General features: G+C 38.5%; 1 protein-coding gene across 2 annotated transcripts in view; it reads left to right on the top strand.

Moving 5' to 3' along the window:
- Window positions 1-17,252, top strand: part of LOC143268654 (UDP-glucuronosyltransferase 3A2-like) — a 44,337-nt gene continuing 27,085 nt past the window's right edge. For both annotated transcript variants that reach the window (XM_076551788.1, XM_076551789.1), the window contains exons 1-2: window positions 1-258; window positions 7,864-7,962. In XM_076551788.1, coding sequence (XP_076407903.1) covers window positions 165-258; window positions 7,864-7,962 — 193 coding nt within the window. In that variant the 5' untranslated portion in view covers window positions 1-164. The remainder of the gene's footprint in view (window positions 259-7,863; window positions 7,963-17,252) is intronic.

Raw genomic sequence — 17,252 nt, 5'->3', positions numbered from 1 at the left:
AAGGCAAAGAGCAAGAGGACATTTGGAAGACCAGAATAAGTTCTCTCCTTTTACCTCATTTCAAGGGCACAGCCAGTGCTTTGTGACAGAGGCTCACAGGGTCCCTTAGTGGCACACAGTTCTCAAGCTGTGCATCCTGTGCCTGTGCTCCACTTGATTTACAGATGGCTGAGCATTGGATTGGGATTCTAGTGAGCTTATTTCTCCTTGAGGTTCTTCTCTTGGATGCTGCAAAAATCCTGACTATATCTACAATTGGTGAGTGCTTGCTGGGAATATAGTCTTGTGAGACCAGTATACTTGGGTTAACATGTCTCATGCAAAAAGCATGCAGTGGACCGACCATGCAGGAGATTTTCTAGCTAGGCTTAGATCAGACCTGGAGGAGGAAGGATGCATTGTAAAATATGGTGCTCAGAAGGGATTCTACCTAAGAGTGGGGGTAAATAATAGACTGAAATAGCATCTGATGTGGAAACATCACCAGGAGACTGAGTGGTATATTGTAAGGAAGATGAATAAAGCTTCTCTACTGGGACTTTAAATTGTGAGTAGATGGGAGACATATTAGTCAAAGTGATCAGTCTATTCCTCCAAAAAAGGGAGCAATGAGCATTTCATGATTTTTCAGGGGTTTGGATGACATTCATAAACATTTTTGGTTTCAAAAGATTTTTTTCTCTACAAGCACCCAGTCACTGAATTTTCATGTCATCAGAGCATCATCTTATTGTAGGAACTGCTATGTTACTCTGAACACCACAAATGTCCTTGCTCCATTGTTTGGTCTGCAGCTCATGATAATTGGTTAGGGCTTTATATACATGAATCAGTGGTAAAAGTCAGGGTTGGGTAGGGGAAATACATATTAGTACCAAAGGCAACAGACCACATTAAACCCATATATAGACTGTGTGAAAACATTTTTTTCAAATTGTTAATGTGTTTGCATTCATAGTTGAATAGGACGTGACCCAAAGATTAAGGCAGGAAAGGACACAGATATAATAGGAAAGCATAGTTGATGAATGTGTTATGTTATTTTAATCCTAAATTGAATACCTATTGTTGTTGGCAAAGAGTCAAGATTTTAACAAAAGTAACCTTCAAGCTTCTGCTGAGAAGAAGGTGTATTATTTTTTGTTAGGGTGTAATGTTCTGTAGATATTGATTAGTATATGTAGTCCATTTGAGTCATAACATCAGTTAAGTCCCTTACTTCTCTGTTAAGTTTTGATCTGGCAGATCTTTCCAGTAGTGAGAGTGGGGTGTTGAAGTCTCCCACTATTAATGTGTGGGGTTTGAAATTTGATTTAAGTTTTAATAATGTTTATTTTACATATGTGGGTGCCTTTGTACTGGGGGCATAAATGTTCATAATCGAAACTTCATCTTGGTGGATCTTTCCTATGATGAGTATGTAATGTCCTTCTTGATCTCTTTTGATTGATTTTAGTTTGAGGTCTATTTTGTTGGATAGTGGGATAGCTATACCAGCTTTCTTCTTAAGACCTCTTGATTGGAAAGACTATTCCCAGCCTTTTACTCTGAGGTAGTGGAGTTGAAGTGTGTTCCTTGTATGCAGCAGAAAGATGGGTCCTGCTTTCATTTCCATTCTGTAAGCCTGTGTCTTTTTATAGGTGAATCAAGTCCATTGGTATTAAGGGATATTAATGACCAGTGATTGTTAGTTCCTCTTATCCTTTGATGGTAGTGTGTGTGTGTATTTTTCTTCTTTAGGATTTACTGCTGTGGAATATCTATTGCCTGTGTTTCATGGGTGTATCTGATTTCCTTAGGTTGAAATTTTCCTTTTAGTGCTTTCTATAGGGCTGTATATATGGATAGGCATTGTTTTAATCTGGCTTTGTCTTGGAATGTCTTGTTTACTCCGTCTACGGTGATTGAAAGTTTTGCTGGGTATATAAGTTTAGGCTGGTGTCCATGGCCTCTTAGTGTCTGCATTACATCTGTCCAGGTCCTTCTGGCTTTCAAAGTCTCCATTGAGAAGTCAGGTGTTATTCTGATGAGTCTGACTTTATAAGTCACTTGGCCTTTTTCCTTTGCTGCTCTTAATATTCTTTCTTTATTCTGTATGTTTAATGGTTTAATTATTATGTAGCAAGGGGATTTTTTGTGGGAGTCTAGTCTGTTTGGTGTTCTATAGGCTTCTTGTATCTTCATAGATATTTCCTTCTTTCAGTTAGAAAAGTTTTCTATGTGATATTGTTGAATATATTTTCTGTGCCTTTGAGTTGGTATTCTTCTCCTTCTTCTATCCCTATTATTCTTAGGTTTGACCTTTTCATGGTGTCCCAGATTTTCTGGACATTTTGTGTTGTAACTATTTTAGCTTTGGTGTTTTCTTTGACTGACCAATCTATTTTCTCTGTTTTATCCTCCACACCAGAGATGCTCTCTTCCATCTCTTGTATTCTGTTGATTATGATTACATCTGTGTTTCCTGCTCATTTACTCAGATTTTCTATTTCCAGTGTTCCCTCTGTTTGTGTCTTCTTCATTGTTTGTATTTCACTTTTCAGGTCTTGAGCTTTTCCCCTCACATGTTTAATTACATGGTTTTCTTGGCTTTCTTTAAGGGATTTATTGATTTCTTCCAATTTTTTGCTTATCTTTTCCTCAATTACTTTATTGATTTCTTCCATTTTTTGTTTGTCTTTTCCTCAATTTCTTTATTGATTTCTTCCAATCTTTTGTTTGTCTTTTCCTAAATCTCTTCAATGGAATTCTTCATTTTTTTCTTGGTAGGCCTCTAGCATCTTCATGAAGGTCGCTTTCTTCTGCTTCTTCTACATTGTGATGTTCAGGTCTTGCTGTTGGAGGAGGGCTAGGTTCTGGTGATACCATATTGCTGAGTTGGGGCAAGGGTTCTAGGAGACTGAAAATTAAACATTTTTTAAAAGTTAAACAAAAGCAAATGAAGCTGTCTGGCTTACTTCGATTTTTTATTTGGTAATTATAATGAAGAGTATTCATTCTGAAGGGACTATGATTCTGCTCTTACTGACTTCTGACATCTGAGCTTACTCTGGAACATCACTAAGGAGTTTTTGCAAATTAAGATATTTTTGTCACTAACCCTCTTGTGCCTACAATTTGTGTATCTATCTGAAACTCTACCTCCTTTAGCTGTGGTAGTCATAAGGGAATGCTCATCTGTAAGCATTTCATTGTTGGTGCCTAGTGCTGCTTTATAGCAAAGCTACTGACATTGTGCATTTAACAATGAATAGTTGTAATGATATATTTTGTTCCCTAATAAAATTTGCCTGAAGATCAGAATAGAACAAACTACTAGATTAAACATAGATGCCAGGCAGTGGTGGCACACACCTTTAATCCTAGCACTTAGGAGGCAGAGATCCATCTGGATCTCTGTGAGTTCAAAGCCACCTGGATTACATGAGATTGATTCAGTCTTGGAGAGAAACAGAGACAGCCAGTGGTGGCACATGCCTTTAATCCCAGTACTTGGAAATCACATGTCTTTAATGTCAGCACTAGGAAGGAAGTAATATGGCTGGGTGGAGAAAGGTATATAAGGCACGAGGAGACAAGAACTAAGCCCATTTCAGCTGGAGACCTTTTGCCTGAGGACTCAGACATTCATTCAGTCAGAGGATTCATGGAGTTGGTGAGGTGACCTGTGGCTTGTTCCTTTGTCTCTCTGCTCTCTCAGCATTTACCCCAAAATCTGGCCCTGTTTTTTTTAATGATCTTTAGAATTTGAGCAACAAATAGTAAGTTAGCTGTATCTGGATCTCTTCATTATCTATCATTATCCTGTCTCAGCAAGATGATGATAAAAAATATATTCTTACTTATGCTTATTGTAAGAATATTATACCTGCATGTCTGTCTGTTTGCTACTTATGTGCCCAGGCAGTGTGGGAGTTCCACAAAGGCATCAGGCTTTCTGAAACTGGAGTTACATGTGGCTATGAGCCTCTATGAGGGTGCCTGGAATTGAACCATGGTCCTCTGGAAGAAGATCCAGTACTTTAAACACAGAGCAAACTCTCCAACCCTCCCTCCTTTGTGGTCTTTTTGTTTTGTGCTTTTTTTATTTTTATCTAATTTTGATAGAGATCTTCTCTATGTTGTCCTGTCTGTCTGGTAACTTGCTCTGTAGACCAGGCTGGCCCCCAACTCATAGAGATATACCTGCATCTTCTTCCTGAGTGCTGGGATTAAAGGTGTGAGCTATCTCCACCTGGCAGATGATAATTATGTAAAGCAGATGTTTTTTCAGCTGCTGTAGAAGTAACCATTACACAGAACTGGGCACAAAAGTTTAGATGTACTCCTAAACTCTAGAATCCCACAATTTCCTCAGTGCCAGGGCAGAACATTCAGAGACTTTCCCTAAATTTCTAAGGTGTGAATATTAGGAATATTTTCTTCCAAGGTAAAACTGAAAAGATGACTTGATATCTCAAGGAGGACTCACTCTGCTTGCCCTGCTGTGTTTCATCTACCTTCTCAACATTTTTTGAAGAAAGATGGGTCTTAAAATTCTGTATTCTCTGGCTCAAATGGTATTTACTTTTTGTTTGTCTAGGATAATAGAATACAATAGTTTGGAGGTGTGCCAGTATAAAGGGATGATCTTATTCAACCTTTCACAAAGGACAGTGGGTTCCCCTTAGATTACTTTTAGTGATGGATCCTGAGTACCTCAGTGCTGGAGTGAAACACAGATTATAGACATGGGCTTGAACCTTCTGCTCTGTTCTTCCTAGAGGAAAAGAAGGGTGAAGGGACTGGGCTGCCTCTTGTAGGGCTAAAACTCACATTAGGTCGCAAAATGAATTCCTTTACATTTTCTAACGAGTATCATTACAGTGGGGACCTGCACACTCTTGTTAAAAATCATGACTCCATTTTTCACCTGCTTTTAAAATTATTTATTTTATTTTTTTGAAATTATAATGTCATTTCTTTTCTCTTTCCTCCCTCCAAACTCTCCCCAAATTATCTCCAAGTTCTCTTTCAAATTCATGCCCTCATTCTTCATTATTTGTTGTCACATGCATACATTCATGTGTATATACACATATACTTCTAAGTATAACCTGCTCAGTCTGTATAATGTTACTAGAATATTGGGGGATATATTAAGGCAACTCCATGTAGTTAAAAGGGAGGTTTATTTTGGGGTAATGTGTAGCAAGTAAAGAGATTGGTTACAGTATCTGGGAGAGGTGAAATGCAGTCCAGTGGTATTCTCTGGAGAGCTCTGATTGGTTTACCATCCAGCATCCAGAATCACCAGGAACCCAGGCAGCAGACACATCCAGATCATGGGTCTTAAGGGATCCCGTCTTGGCCCCACCTCAGGGTAGGGTCATAGGTAGGTGTGACAGTTACCAGAAGACTCACTGGGGTTAGTACTTTTCAGTCAAAGGTGGTATAGCTAGCTACCCACTACACTAGTATGTTTTTAGGGAGGACAGGAAGCATTTATCTGAATTGTTCTATTATCAATAACAATTCTGGAGTCAGATATTGGGGTAAAACCCTGATAATTCAAGAAAGCTGCAATGGAATAACCAGCTGACCCTCTCCCATATTTCCCAGACTGAAAGGGCCTACATATCTTTCTATGCTCTCTATTTCTTCCCATGTTCTCTATCATATCCTGGGTCCTAAAAATTCTCCATGGCTAATTCTGGCCATATAGTCATAGATACTGCCCCCTGATTCAAGGTTAACTTTGTTAACAGTCTTAGAGTGTCATAGTTTGATCTATTATATCAAAACAATGTCCATTTTGTATTGGATAATCAATTACTGTGGTCTTCCCTAGGTAAGATTGGTTCTGCCATTTTCAGCCTTTCTTATCTGTGTCTGTATTTTCATTGTTTGTTTTTGCTGTATGTGTGTGAAGGGTTGAAGGATCTGTGCTTTCCTACAATAACTTCAGCATTTTTATGTTGTTCTTATTTAGCTTATGTCTTGCTGGTGAGACTTCATGAGCTTAGATTCTGATATTCCTAGGAGACACAATCTTACAGCCAACTCCATGTTCTTCTGACTCTTAATCATTCTGTCCCCTCTTCTGAAATGATCTCTGAGCCTCAGGTGCAGAAGTTGTTTCATCCATCTGCTTTTGTGCTGGTATTTTTAATGTAACGAAGGTAAAGACACAACTCTTGATACTTCACTTTTTTCTGGCCTCACTGGCTCAGTTTGTGAAGTTTGAAATTCTCAGTTTTTCTACAGGATGAACTCTTTTTCATGAGCACTCATTAGAATGGCTATTTCCCTGGGCACCCCTTCTCAGTCTAATGAGAACAAGAGCAGGAAACTCAAGGTGTGATGGGCTTTCATCTGTGTTGTGTTATTTCAGACAACACAAATGTAAGTGAAAAGAGTGGTTCACACAACATATAGTTTCAACTTCCCTGACATTTCCAGCTCTGCTCCAATCATAGTGCTTTGATAACTTTTACCTCCCAGCTTTTGTTGCACAAATTCCATTTCTTTTCTTAATTTATCTTTCTCTGCTTTAGCTCTGGACTCAAACTAATGTTCTAAAGAAATTGTAGCCACAGAGAATCTATTGTTTGATGATACTTGTGGGATATTTATACACTGTGTGAAGATATATTGCTGTGATTGGTTTAATAAGGAGCTGAATTGTCAATAGTTAGGCAGGAAGTATAGGCAGGACTTATGGACACAGAGAGGAAGTGAAGGACATAATTGAGGAACAGAAGAGATGGCAAGGAGATGGGGGGAAATCAGACATACAGAATGGAAGAAAGATAAAAACCCACAAGGTAAAATGCAGATTAATATAAATGGCCTAATTTAAATTATAAGAGCAAGTGGGATAAGCCTGCTCCAAGGTCTAGTTTTAGGAATTCATATTAAGTTTCTGTGTCATTATTTGTGAGCTGGTGGCCCAAATAAAAATCCTTCTATAGCTACTTGTACCTTTCCCGAAGATCCCAGGATTGTTGGAGAGTTTGTTGCCCCAGTTCCTCATGCATCTGATGTTCTTCATGAGCACCCCAGAATTATTGAGACCTCATAACGACCCTTAATGGCTTTATTCAAAATGGTAGAAACTTGGGTCTAAGAAGAGAAATTTCATAAGGGATCAATAGCCATCTGTCCCTACGAATTTTTTTCACTGAAAAAATATCAGCCATCTTAATGTGATATATTTTCTGTTATTGTGGTAATTTATTACCCCAATGCCTGAATGAAGCAACTTCTGTACCTGAGGCTCAGGGATCATTTCAGAAGAGGAGCCAGATTGATTAATGTAGTTATGGGAAGACACAGTGGGAAATATCCATGAACCACAGGATGAAGAGTGTCTAATATCTGAGCAGAGTAGCTCATTAATCAAGATGAAAACCTTTAGATTTTTAAAAAAGATTTATTGTTATGTTTGTGTTTATGATTACTTTGCCTGCACATATAGTATATAACTGTATCATGTGCATGAAATGCCCATGGAGGTCAGAAGATGGTGTTAGATCTCCTGGAACTAAAGTTTCAGGTGGTTGTGAGTCACCATGTGAGTGCTGGGAATTGAACCCAAGTCCTCTATGAGAGCAGCAACTGCTTTTAACTGCTGAGCCATCTTTTCTGGCATGACCTTCCTATCTTTGGTTGAGGATTGCTATTGGTCAGAGCTCTGGGTTCATGTCCTGGATATTACCAAAGAATGTAATTGAGGGCATGGAAGAGCTTATTTCTGTTTATGCATTATGAGGCTATCTACGTCTTTACACTTACATTTGGATTTCTTTATGTCAGCTATTTATAGTAACCAGAAATCTTTTCATTAGTTTTCACAAAAATGAACTTATGTTTTATTTCTAGGTGGAAGCCACTATATGTTAATGAACCATGTGTCACAAATTCTTCAAGACCATGGCCATAATGTGACCAGTCTGCTTAATGAAAAGCTTCTCTATCCAGGTACTTTTGAAATCAATTATTACATTAAGTCACTTTGAATAAAAGATAATGGCTTTTGTATAGAACTGCTTGATATAAATACTGTATTTGATCTTATTTAGATACAAATCATGGGCCGGGCGGTGGTGGCGCACGCCTTTAATCCCAGCACTCGGGAGGCAGAGCCAGGCGGATCTCTGTGAGTTCGAGGCCAGCCTGGGCTACCAAGTGAGTCCCAGGAAAGGCGCAAAGCTACACAGAGAAACCCTGTCTCGAAAAACCAAAAAAAAAAAAAAAAAAAAAAAAAAATAGATACAAATCATGGTACAGGTGTTTGTGTGTGTATGTGTTTGTTTTTTATGTGTGTGAATGTGTATGTGTGGGTATATAAGTTTTATAGACCTCATATGATAAACTTCTGTATTTTACTTCCTGGTGTAGACTGACTGTGATGGCCAGAACCAATGATATTGAGCATTATTGATCCTTAAGTACTAGGCCTAGTAAAACCTGATTGGCTTATGAAGGTATACACTTGGAAATGAATTACATTGTCCATCCATGGGTAGATATTTTTACTCAGCGGGTTAGGTGTTTATGGAAGAATGAACCTCCCCTTCTCTGGCCTCTTTCTTCTCTTTTGTCATGTGGCTCAAGTGCTCACTATACATTAAACACATCATCTTCTGTGTTATGATGCAGTGAAAAGGCATACAGCAAAGGCTCCGCACAACAGCTCCACATAATCCTGGATTGTCAATATTTAAAACTATGAAATAAATAATTTTTTATGTTTATATATACTTTCATCGTTATATTTACATGTTATGGTGTGTATTTCTGCATATGAATACAAGTGCCTAAGAGGGCCAACACAAGTGGTTGAATTACCTTGACCTGGAGTTAGCAGGCAGTTGGGAGCTACCTGATGTGGATTTTGGGAACTGAACATGGGTCCTCTGCAACAGTAGTATACACTTTAAACTGTTGAGCCATCTCATAAAATATTAACACTATAAATTAAATAATATCAGATATTTTGTTATGGCACTAAAAAGAGATTAACTATCCCAATACTTGTATGCCACTCACAGTCAATACTACACATCATTATTGATCATTTTGAGTAATTTCATGTCAAGTATGTCTAAATGTATTGTTGAACCAACATATTCTGCCATATTTAGGATTTTAATTATCTAAGGATAGTTACACTCAGTGCTGCATGAATCAGTTTCTATTTTTATTTTTATTTTTTTTTCTTCTTTTTTTTTTTCTTTTTTTTTTTTGGTTTTATTATTATTATTATTATTATTATTTTATAACACCATTCAGTTCAACATAATAGCCACAGAATCCCCTGTTCTCCCCCTCTCGCCCACCCCTCCCCCCAGCCCACCCCCCATTCCCACCTCCTCCAGATCAAGGTCTCCCCCGAGGACCGGGGTTGACCTGGTAGACTCAGTCCAGGCAGGTCCATTCCCCCCTCCCAGACCGAGCCAAGTGTCCCTGCATAAGTCCCAGGATTCAAACAGCCAACTCATGCAACGAGCCCAGGACCTGGCACCAATGCACAGCTGCCTCCCAAACAGATCAAGCCAACTGACTGTCTCACCCGTTCAGGTGGCCTGATCCAGTTGGGGGCCCCTCAGCCTTTGGTTCATAGATCCTGTGCTTCCATTCATTTGGTTATTTATCCCGGTGCTTTATCCAACCTTGGCTTCAACAATTCTCGCTCATATAAATCCTCTTCTTACTCACTAATTAGACTCCCAGTGCTCCACCAGGGGCCCAGCCGTGGATGTCTGCCTTCAGATTCCTCAGTCCTTGGATGGGGTTTATGGCACCACTATTTGGGTGTCTGGCCATTCCATCACCAGAGTAGGTCAGTTCCTGCCGTCTCGCGACCATTGCCAGCAGTCTTTTGAGGGGGTATCTTTGTGGATCTCCGTGGGCCTCCCTAGCTCTCTGCTTCCTCCCCTTCTCACCTTCTCATGTGGTCTTCATTTACCATGGTCTCCTATTCCTTGTTCTCCCTCTCTTTTCTTGATCCAGCTAGGATCTCCCACTCTTTCCCTCGACTGTCGCCCTTCATTGTTCCCACTCATGACCAGGCTATTCATGTAGATCTTGTCCATTTCTCCGTGTCTTTTTTGGGGTCCCGTTTTCCAGGTAGCCTCACTGGTGATGTGAGTAGTAGATCAAAAACACTGAAGACACTTTATGCTGGAGAGGATGTGGAACTAGGGGAACTCTCCTCCACTGCTGGTGGGAATGCAAGCTTGTACAACCACTTTGGAAATCAATATGGCGCTTTCTTAGAAAATTTGGAATCAATCTCCCCCAAGATCCAGCTATACCACTCCTGGGCATATACCCAAGAAATGCTCAATCATACCACAAGAGCACTTGCTCAGCTATGTTCATATCAGCATTGTTTGTAATAGCCAAAACCTGGAAACAACCTAGATGCCCTTCAACTGAAGAATGGATAAATAAATTGTGGCACATATACACAATGGAATACTACTCAGCAGAGAAAAACAACGACATCACACGGTTTGCAGGCAAATGGATGGATCTAGAAAAAATCATCCTGAGTGAGGTAACCCAGACTCAGAAAGACAAATATGGTATGTACTCACTCATAGGAAGATGCTAGATGTGGAACAAGGATGACTAGACTGCTACTCAGTTTCTATTTTTAAAAGACCTACAATTTAAGAAATATTTTCTAGCAATCTTTATTTATGCTCAGAGTTTAGGATGTGTGATCGAGAAAACCCCAGATTCTTGAAGAATAACTGGCTCTCACAAAGCTTTGCAGAATGATATCAGAAGATTTTATTTAGCTTAGTGAGTACAGAGAATCAGAAGCATATCAAAGAGTGATATCATTCTGCAAAGCTTTGCAGATTCTCTTAAGTAAACCAAAACCCACCAGTCTCTGCTGATCGATTCAGTCACAGAAACCCAGAAAACTTCAATTCTTTGTTTATTGGATCTATTTTTATACATTTAATTTGCCTTAATATTCTGGTTTCATAATTGCAATTCATGCTTATCCTCTTTTGCCTAGTCTCATAACCTTTGATACATTGCTCAAGCCTATAGACTCTGTGATCTTTTAACAAGCTATGCACTAAAGGTCTGCAAAGAAATCCTGCATGTCTGTTGACCAATTGTCTTTAATTCTTAGATGAAAGTGCTGTTGACCTAAATTTTCTTTTGTCTTTTATTTTCTTTTTCTTCTCTCTTCCTGTCACCATGCCCTGCTATTTGCCCCCTTCCTTTGTTCTCTTCTTTCTTTTCTTTTTATTAGTTTTTCTGACACAGGCCCAGGCTTTCATGGAACATATTCATATACCCATGGTTGTTCTCAAACTCAGGGAATGCTCTTATCCTAGCTTCTCAAAGTCTGGGTTCATAGGCATGAGTCACCACTCCCAACTCAGAGGTCCTTTCTACTTCCATAAACATTGGACATTTCAGATGTGATAATGGGTTAGACTTTCTTTTTGTTTCCTAGTAGAGTTTAAGTGGATTAGTGAATAGAGAAACAACATTACTAGAGCTTTTTTTTTTTTTTGGTTTTTTGAGACAGGGTTTCTCTATGTAGCTTTGCACCTTTTCCTGGAACTCACTTGGTAGCCCAGGCTGGCCTCGAACTCACAGAGATCCGCCTGGCTCTGCCTCCCGAGTGCTGGGATTAAAGGCGTGTGCCACCACCGCCCGGCTTACTAGAGCATGTTTATCCAACCTTCAAATAAAACTCTGTATTAAAACATGTAAACATTAATTATTTGTCTGAATTACTTTTATTCTGTGGTTATTCAACTTGAAAAACTGACAGACAACTTGAAGAAATAAAGGTATCTAGGGTTCACATGATTTTCAGGTATTTGATAGTGCCAGGATAGAAGGGTGAATGGTTTGACCTTACAGTTCTTTCGTTTCTATAACAAGCTTCCTTACACTTACTGTCAACCTTCGTTGACCTATGCAGATCTATTTTCAAGAACTTAAATTTGAAGAACTTAAGGAATGAGTTACACTACTGTCTATAATGTTACAGAAAAATATTACTTCAGTTTCAATGTACTTTATACACAACTGTAACAATCAAAACAATGATTCAAGGAAGGTTGTTGGGGTTCAGAAATACACGATCAGGAAAAACAAGGAAATACACACCAGTAATCACATATTAAATATTAACAGAGCAACCCTTTCCCAGAATTTACTCAGGACAGGTCAGTTTTAACATGTACTATAGATTTTATCAGGGAAAGCACAAAGGAGTGCCAGAAGGCCATATCCAGATTCAGCATATCCTGAGGAGAGCGCTAGGAATATCCTTTTACCAGATTGCGTTCTATAGCTATGTTCTGACATGCAACAAAAATAACATGTCTTATAAATTGAATTTAAGTGTTTGTTGCAGAAAGTATGAAATCATGTCCAATAACAATCCAAGAAAAAAAATATACTTGAGGTAAAAGGCCCTCTCCTCTTTTCAATGGAGCTTCTCTCACAGTTCCCCAAGGCCTTGTTCACAATGTGTCAATCTTTTGACCACATTAGCACTCACCATAAAGAAATCTATGTAACCCTATGGTTCTCTCCTGCCTGCCAATTCCTGAATATTCATTTAGAGATTTTATTAAACATAAATCCTTGGTGGAAGGCTCAGGCTTATTACTACCTAGTGCTTACATTTAAATTAATCCATATTTCTTATCTATGCTTTGCCATGTGGTTCGTGGCTTGTTGTCTCATTTTCTACACATCCTGCTTCCTTGGCAGCTGGCTGGTATCTGCCGTGACGCTGCCCTTCTTCATCCCCATCTTAAGTTCAATTGTATCACTTAACCTTATTCTGCCTGGCCATTGGCCAAAACAGCTTTATTTATCAACCAATGATAGCAACACACATTCACAGCATACAGACAGACATCCCACAGCATATGTATGTATGTATCCATGTATGTATGTGTCTGTCTGTCTACCTACATAGCTATCTTTCTGTTTATCATCTAGAGAAAGGTTTTCATGTATACCAGGCTGGCTTCAATATTGCTTTGTAGTAAATGATACCTTGATTTTCTGGTCAAACTTCCTCTACTTTCTGAGTTCTGGGATAATTAATGTCTGCCATAAATTTTATGTATGGTTCTTGAGAACAAATGTAGGACTTTGTATACACTAGGCAGGCACTGTAACAACTGAGCCACATATAAATACCTGTCTACCCCACTTTTCACTAGGTATATATCTCAAGCTAAATGTTGCTTTTGTTTTGGGGGGACCAGTCCAATAACAGCAGAGATCCTCAGTGATTTGCTACAAATATTCAGGCCAGGACCTGTTTGTATACATGTTCTGCCTGACCAGCCAACCTTCATCCCTTCTAGTAGGCTGGTTCTTCTTTGTCATGGTAGTTAGTTAAAAAAGCAGATAGAGCAGATATGAGGATATCCCTAACTTAGAATTTAGTTTCAGATTAAAACACAGGCCTTTCTTTCTCTATCAGCTTATTGACTTTAGTCTATAGGAATGAAATGTATGAAACTTTCATTCACTATGTAAGGTGAAGTTGATTCAATACTGTTGGTTCTACATCTTAAAACACACATTTATCCTTAAATACCAGAACTGTCAAGGTTATGAACAGTCAGTCAGACAGATAAACAGACAGGCACGCACGCACGCACGCAGGCACGCACGCACGCGCACACACCTAGAGTCTCTCTCTCATATACATAGGCAGAGAGAGAGAGAGAGAGACAGATACAGAGACAGAGAGACAGAGAGAGACAGAGAGACAGAGACAGAGAGAGAGAGAGAGAGAGAGAGAGAGAGAGAGAGAGAGAGAGATCATTCTCACAGGAGTCAGAATCACACTGTTATTTGTTTTGAGCCAATTGATACCCTTCTATACATCAACAGTTGAATCAAGGACAATGGCATAGAGAGGGACCATGTGTGCCCTCTGTATAGCATGCCACTTGACTATTTCTTAATCACTGCTGAACTGAGGAGTATTGGAATGTTAGGATTGACCTAATTCTAGGAAATCTCCAATGAAAGACTTTCTCCCTCTCACATAGCACTTTGTTCTCTCATGCCCACCTCTCTTCTGAGTCCTCGAAGTCCTGTAGCTGCTCAGACCCAAATGAACACACAGAGGCTTAATATAATGTATAACTGCATGATCATGGCTCAGGCTTCTCACTAGCCAGATCTTACATCTAAAATTAACCCATTTCTATAAATCTATATTTGCCACATGGCTCATGGCTTACTGGTATCTTTATATCTTGCTTCTCATGGTGGTGACTGGCAGCCTCTCCTCTGTTCTGCCTTTCTCCTTCCTCCTCTCTAGTTAGAATGTCCCGCCTAACCCTGTTCTGCCTCAACATTGGCCAAACAGCTTTATTTATCAACCAATCAGAGTAACATGTTTTCACAGCATACAAAAAGACAGTCCCCTATTACTTCCCCTTTTCTTTCTAAACAAAAGCATGGATTTAACTTTAACCTAGTATAATTACATATATCAAGCAAAAATTACAGTTACAATATCTAGTCTATTTGTATTTTGTAAAATTAAAGAACATATTTTATTTATCCTATATTTGTGAGTCTAAAATATCATTTCTAATTTATCTTTTATTATAACCAAGGAAAACCATAACTATAACTATCTAGTTTTCAACTACATCAATGACCTCAGAAGGATATAATATTACCTAAGTAAACAAGAAGAGCATTGTAAGCAACTTTCAACAATCTAGAATGACAGAGGCAGCTGGCTGCCTGGACAGTCATCCAAAGTTCCTCTGTAATGTTGGGGCATCCATCTTGAGCCTATAGGCTTAGTCTCTCAGTCACTTTTTCATGAGTCTTGTAGAATGTCTAGCAGTTTCTTCTGTGAAGCAGGAACCTGACGTACCATCTTGCCTTGCAAATTTCAGTGGTCACCTTTCTTTGGGTCCTGCATGTCCAGTCGATACAGCATTTTATCAAGCAGTCCAGGCAAGAACAGTTTCTTTCCCAAATGGCTATTTTTGCCAAGAAGAAGATAAACTCCATATAGAGTGTCTTCAATGCCCATCTTCCTTTCTGAAGTAAATTGGTGCTGCCAGGAGCAGACATGTCTCATTGACAAGAAATTCTAAATTTTTAAAACATTTTAAATGCCATATTCTGTAGGTCTTTGGAGTGTTTGAAGATTACCTACCTAACTGAATTATATCTATGTATACCTAGAAAACTTACCATGACTATAAGTTTGACTCTCATAGAAGACCAATTATTAATCTGTATTTCTTAATTATCCATTATAATTTAAATGAGTTATGTAAATGTAATACCTTAAATGAGAGTAGAAATATACATACAGTATAACAAAATTAACTTTAAATTTGTATCAATAAACTAAAATCCATAGCAATGTAAAACATTTTTAAACAAGTTGCTCTCTAAAAGTAGATTCAATAATCTGTCCTTTAATCATATCATATCCCCCTTTTTACCTTAGAAAGATATTGACTATGACCAATAACAATTTGTAACTAATAACCTAAACAAAGACAAATATACATAATCCATTTTCTAGGAATGTGGGCATAGTTCTAGGCTACTTCTTGCTGATAAAGGGTGCTGTATTCTTATGGGGATCTTGAGAAACTTAAGAATTATGGTCAAGTTCTGACCTGCGTAGTCTGTGATGCTGTATTCTCTGAGCAGTTGCCTGGATGTTGGATCATCTGAGCCATGGTGTCATTGGAGAACTTTCAGGGGGTCTTGTCTGGTCAAACCTGATGTATCTTAATCTAGAACAAATCCATAGCCTCTTGCTTCCTGTGGAAACAAAAGCAGACCGTCCTTTCCAAAGCAATATATACTTAAATCCAAATTTTGAAGTCAAGATACCTTTTTTTTCAAGCTTAATTCAGCAGCCTTTACAATCAAATGTCTTTCTGCAGTTAAAAATATCAAAGACAATATAACCCAGATTCTTTGTGTAATATCCATCTTTACATGGCTTATTTTTATATGATCGTTACTATCTCTTTAAAGAGTTTATTTTTTAAAACTCTTTCATTATATAACTGCCTATATTCATATTCTTCCTTCTTCCAAGCCTACATGTACAGTTTTACACACACTGTAAACCATTTAAAGTATTGTTAGATCTGAATCATTGTGAATTTATTCCTTTAAACTGCAGCATTACTAGGACTGAAATGGCAGCTTTGGCTGCTGGTTCTGCCCTCCTCAGTTTTCCAACATGGTGGTGGTATGATGGTACATTTATCATCATCTCTGGGTCTGGAGGCTATGTGTACCACCAACTATCAGAAGCAGTGGGTCTATGCCTCCATTAAAGCAGTGTGTAGCCCAGAAAACTTTTATTTATTTATTTATTTATTTATTTATTTATTTATTTATTTATTTATTTTTTGGCCTGAACTAGCAAAGGCTAAATCCACCACACAGCACATTGTGTGGCTTGGAGACACCTCTGTGTACTATGGCAAGAATCCACAGCCATGCTGCAGATCAAGCCTGCATACCATGATCTCGGCATAGGGTAGCTGAAGCCCACAGGATAGCAGGCAGAGTCTCTGTGTGTTCAGATTAAGGGCATGTGCTACCACCACCTGACTTCTGTTTATGGTGGGCTATGACCTCTAATCTACAGGCAAATTTTATTATCATATAAATAAAATATAATCACACCATATCTCTATTTAAAAATGCAGTTTGCAATGTTTTTTTTTTTTATCTATAAAGAAAAGATGCCTGAAAGAATATTACTTCAAATTCTGGCATCATAATATAAGGGCACAGCATAGTCCATGTCATAAGAACACATTTGTGTTTTGTGTGTGTGTGTGTGTGTGTGTGTGTGTGTGTGTGTGTGTGTGTGTGTGTGAATAAATATGCATGCACTTTGCAGAAGCATGTCAACACATACTCACTGCTGGTTTGTTTACCACTCTAGAGGCAGTAGGGCCTGATATAATGAAGTCAATAAATTAGGTAGACTAGTCTCATGCAACAGCTAGTTTTATTCAGAGCATCAGGCAATTTATACTCTGGGGGTTAAGAAGAGTCACCTGAGCAAAGTATCCAAGGGTCTTTGTAACCTTTGTTTTGTTATGCCTTAATGCCATTAATAAAGTTTCTACTGGTACAGTTCCTCTGATTTTAATGCTAATTTTGAGATACAGAATGTAAGGAAAGTCCTTTGTAATTTTCTCTAAAATTATTATGTATGTTCTTTTATAACCCTTGACTCA

The sequence above is a fragment of the Peromyscus maniculatus genome, chromosome 15 (assembly GCF_049852395.1).
Source record: "Peromyscus maniculatus bairdii isolate BWxNUB_F1_BW_parent chromosome 15, HU_Pman_BW_mat_3.1, whole genome shotgun sequence".
Classification (NCBI taxonomy): domain Eukaryota; kingdom Metazoa; phylum Chordata; class Mammalia; order Rodentia; family Cricetidae; genus Peromyscus; species Peromyscus maniculatus.
This window is presented reverse-complemented; position numbering and strand designations above follow the sequence as displayed.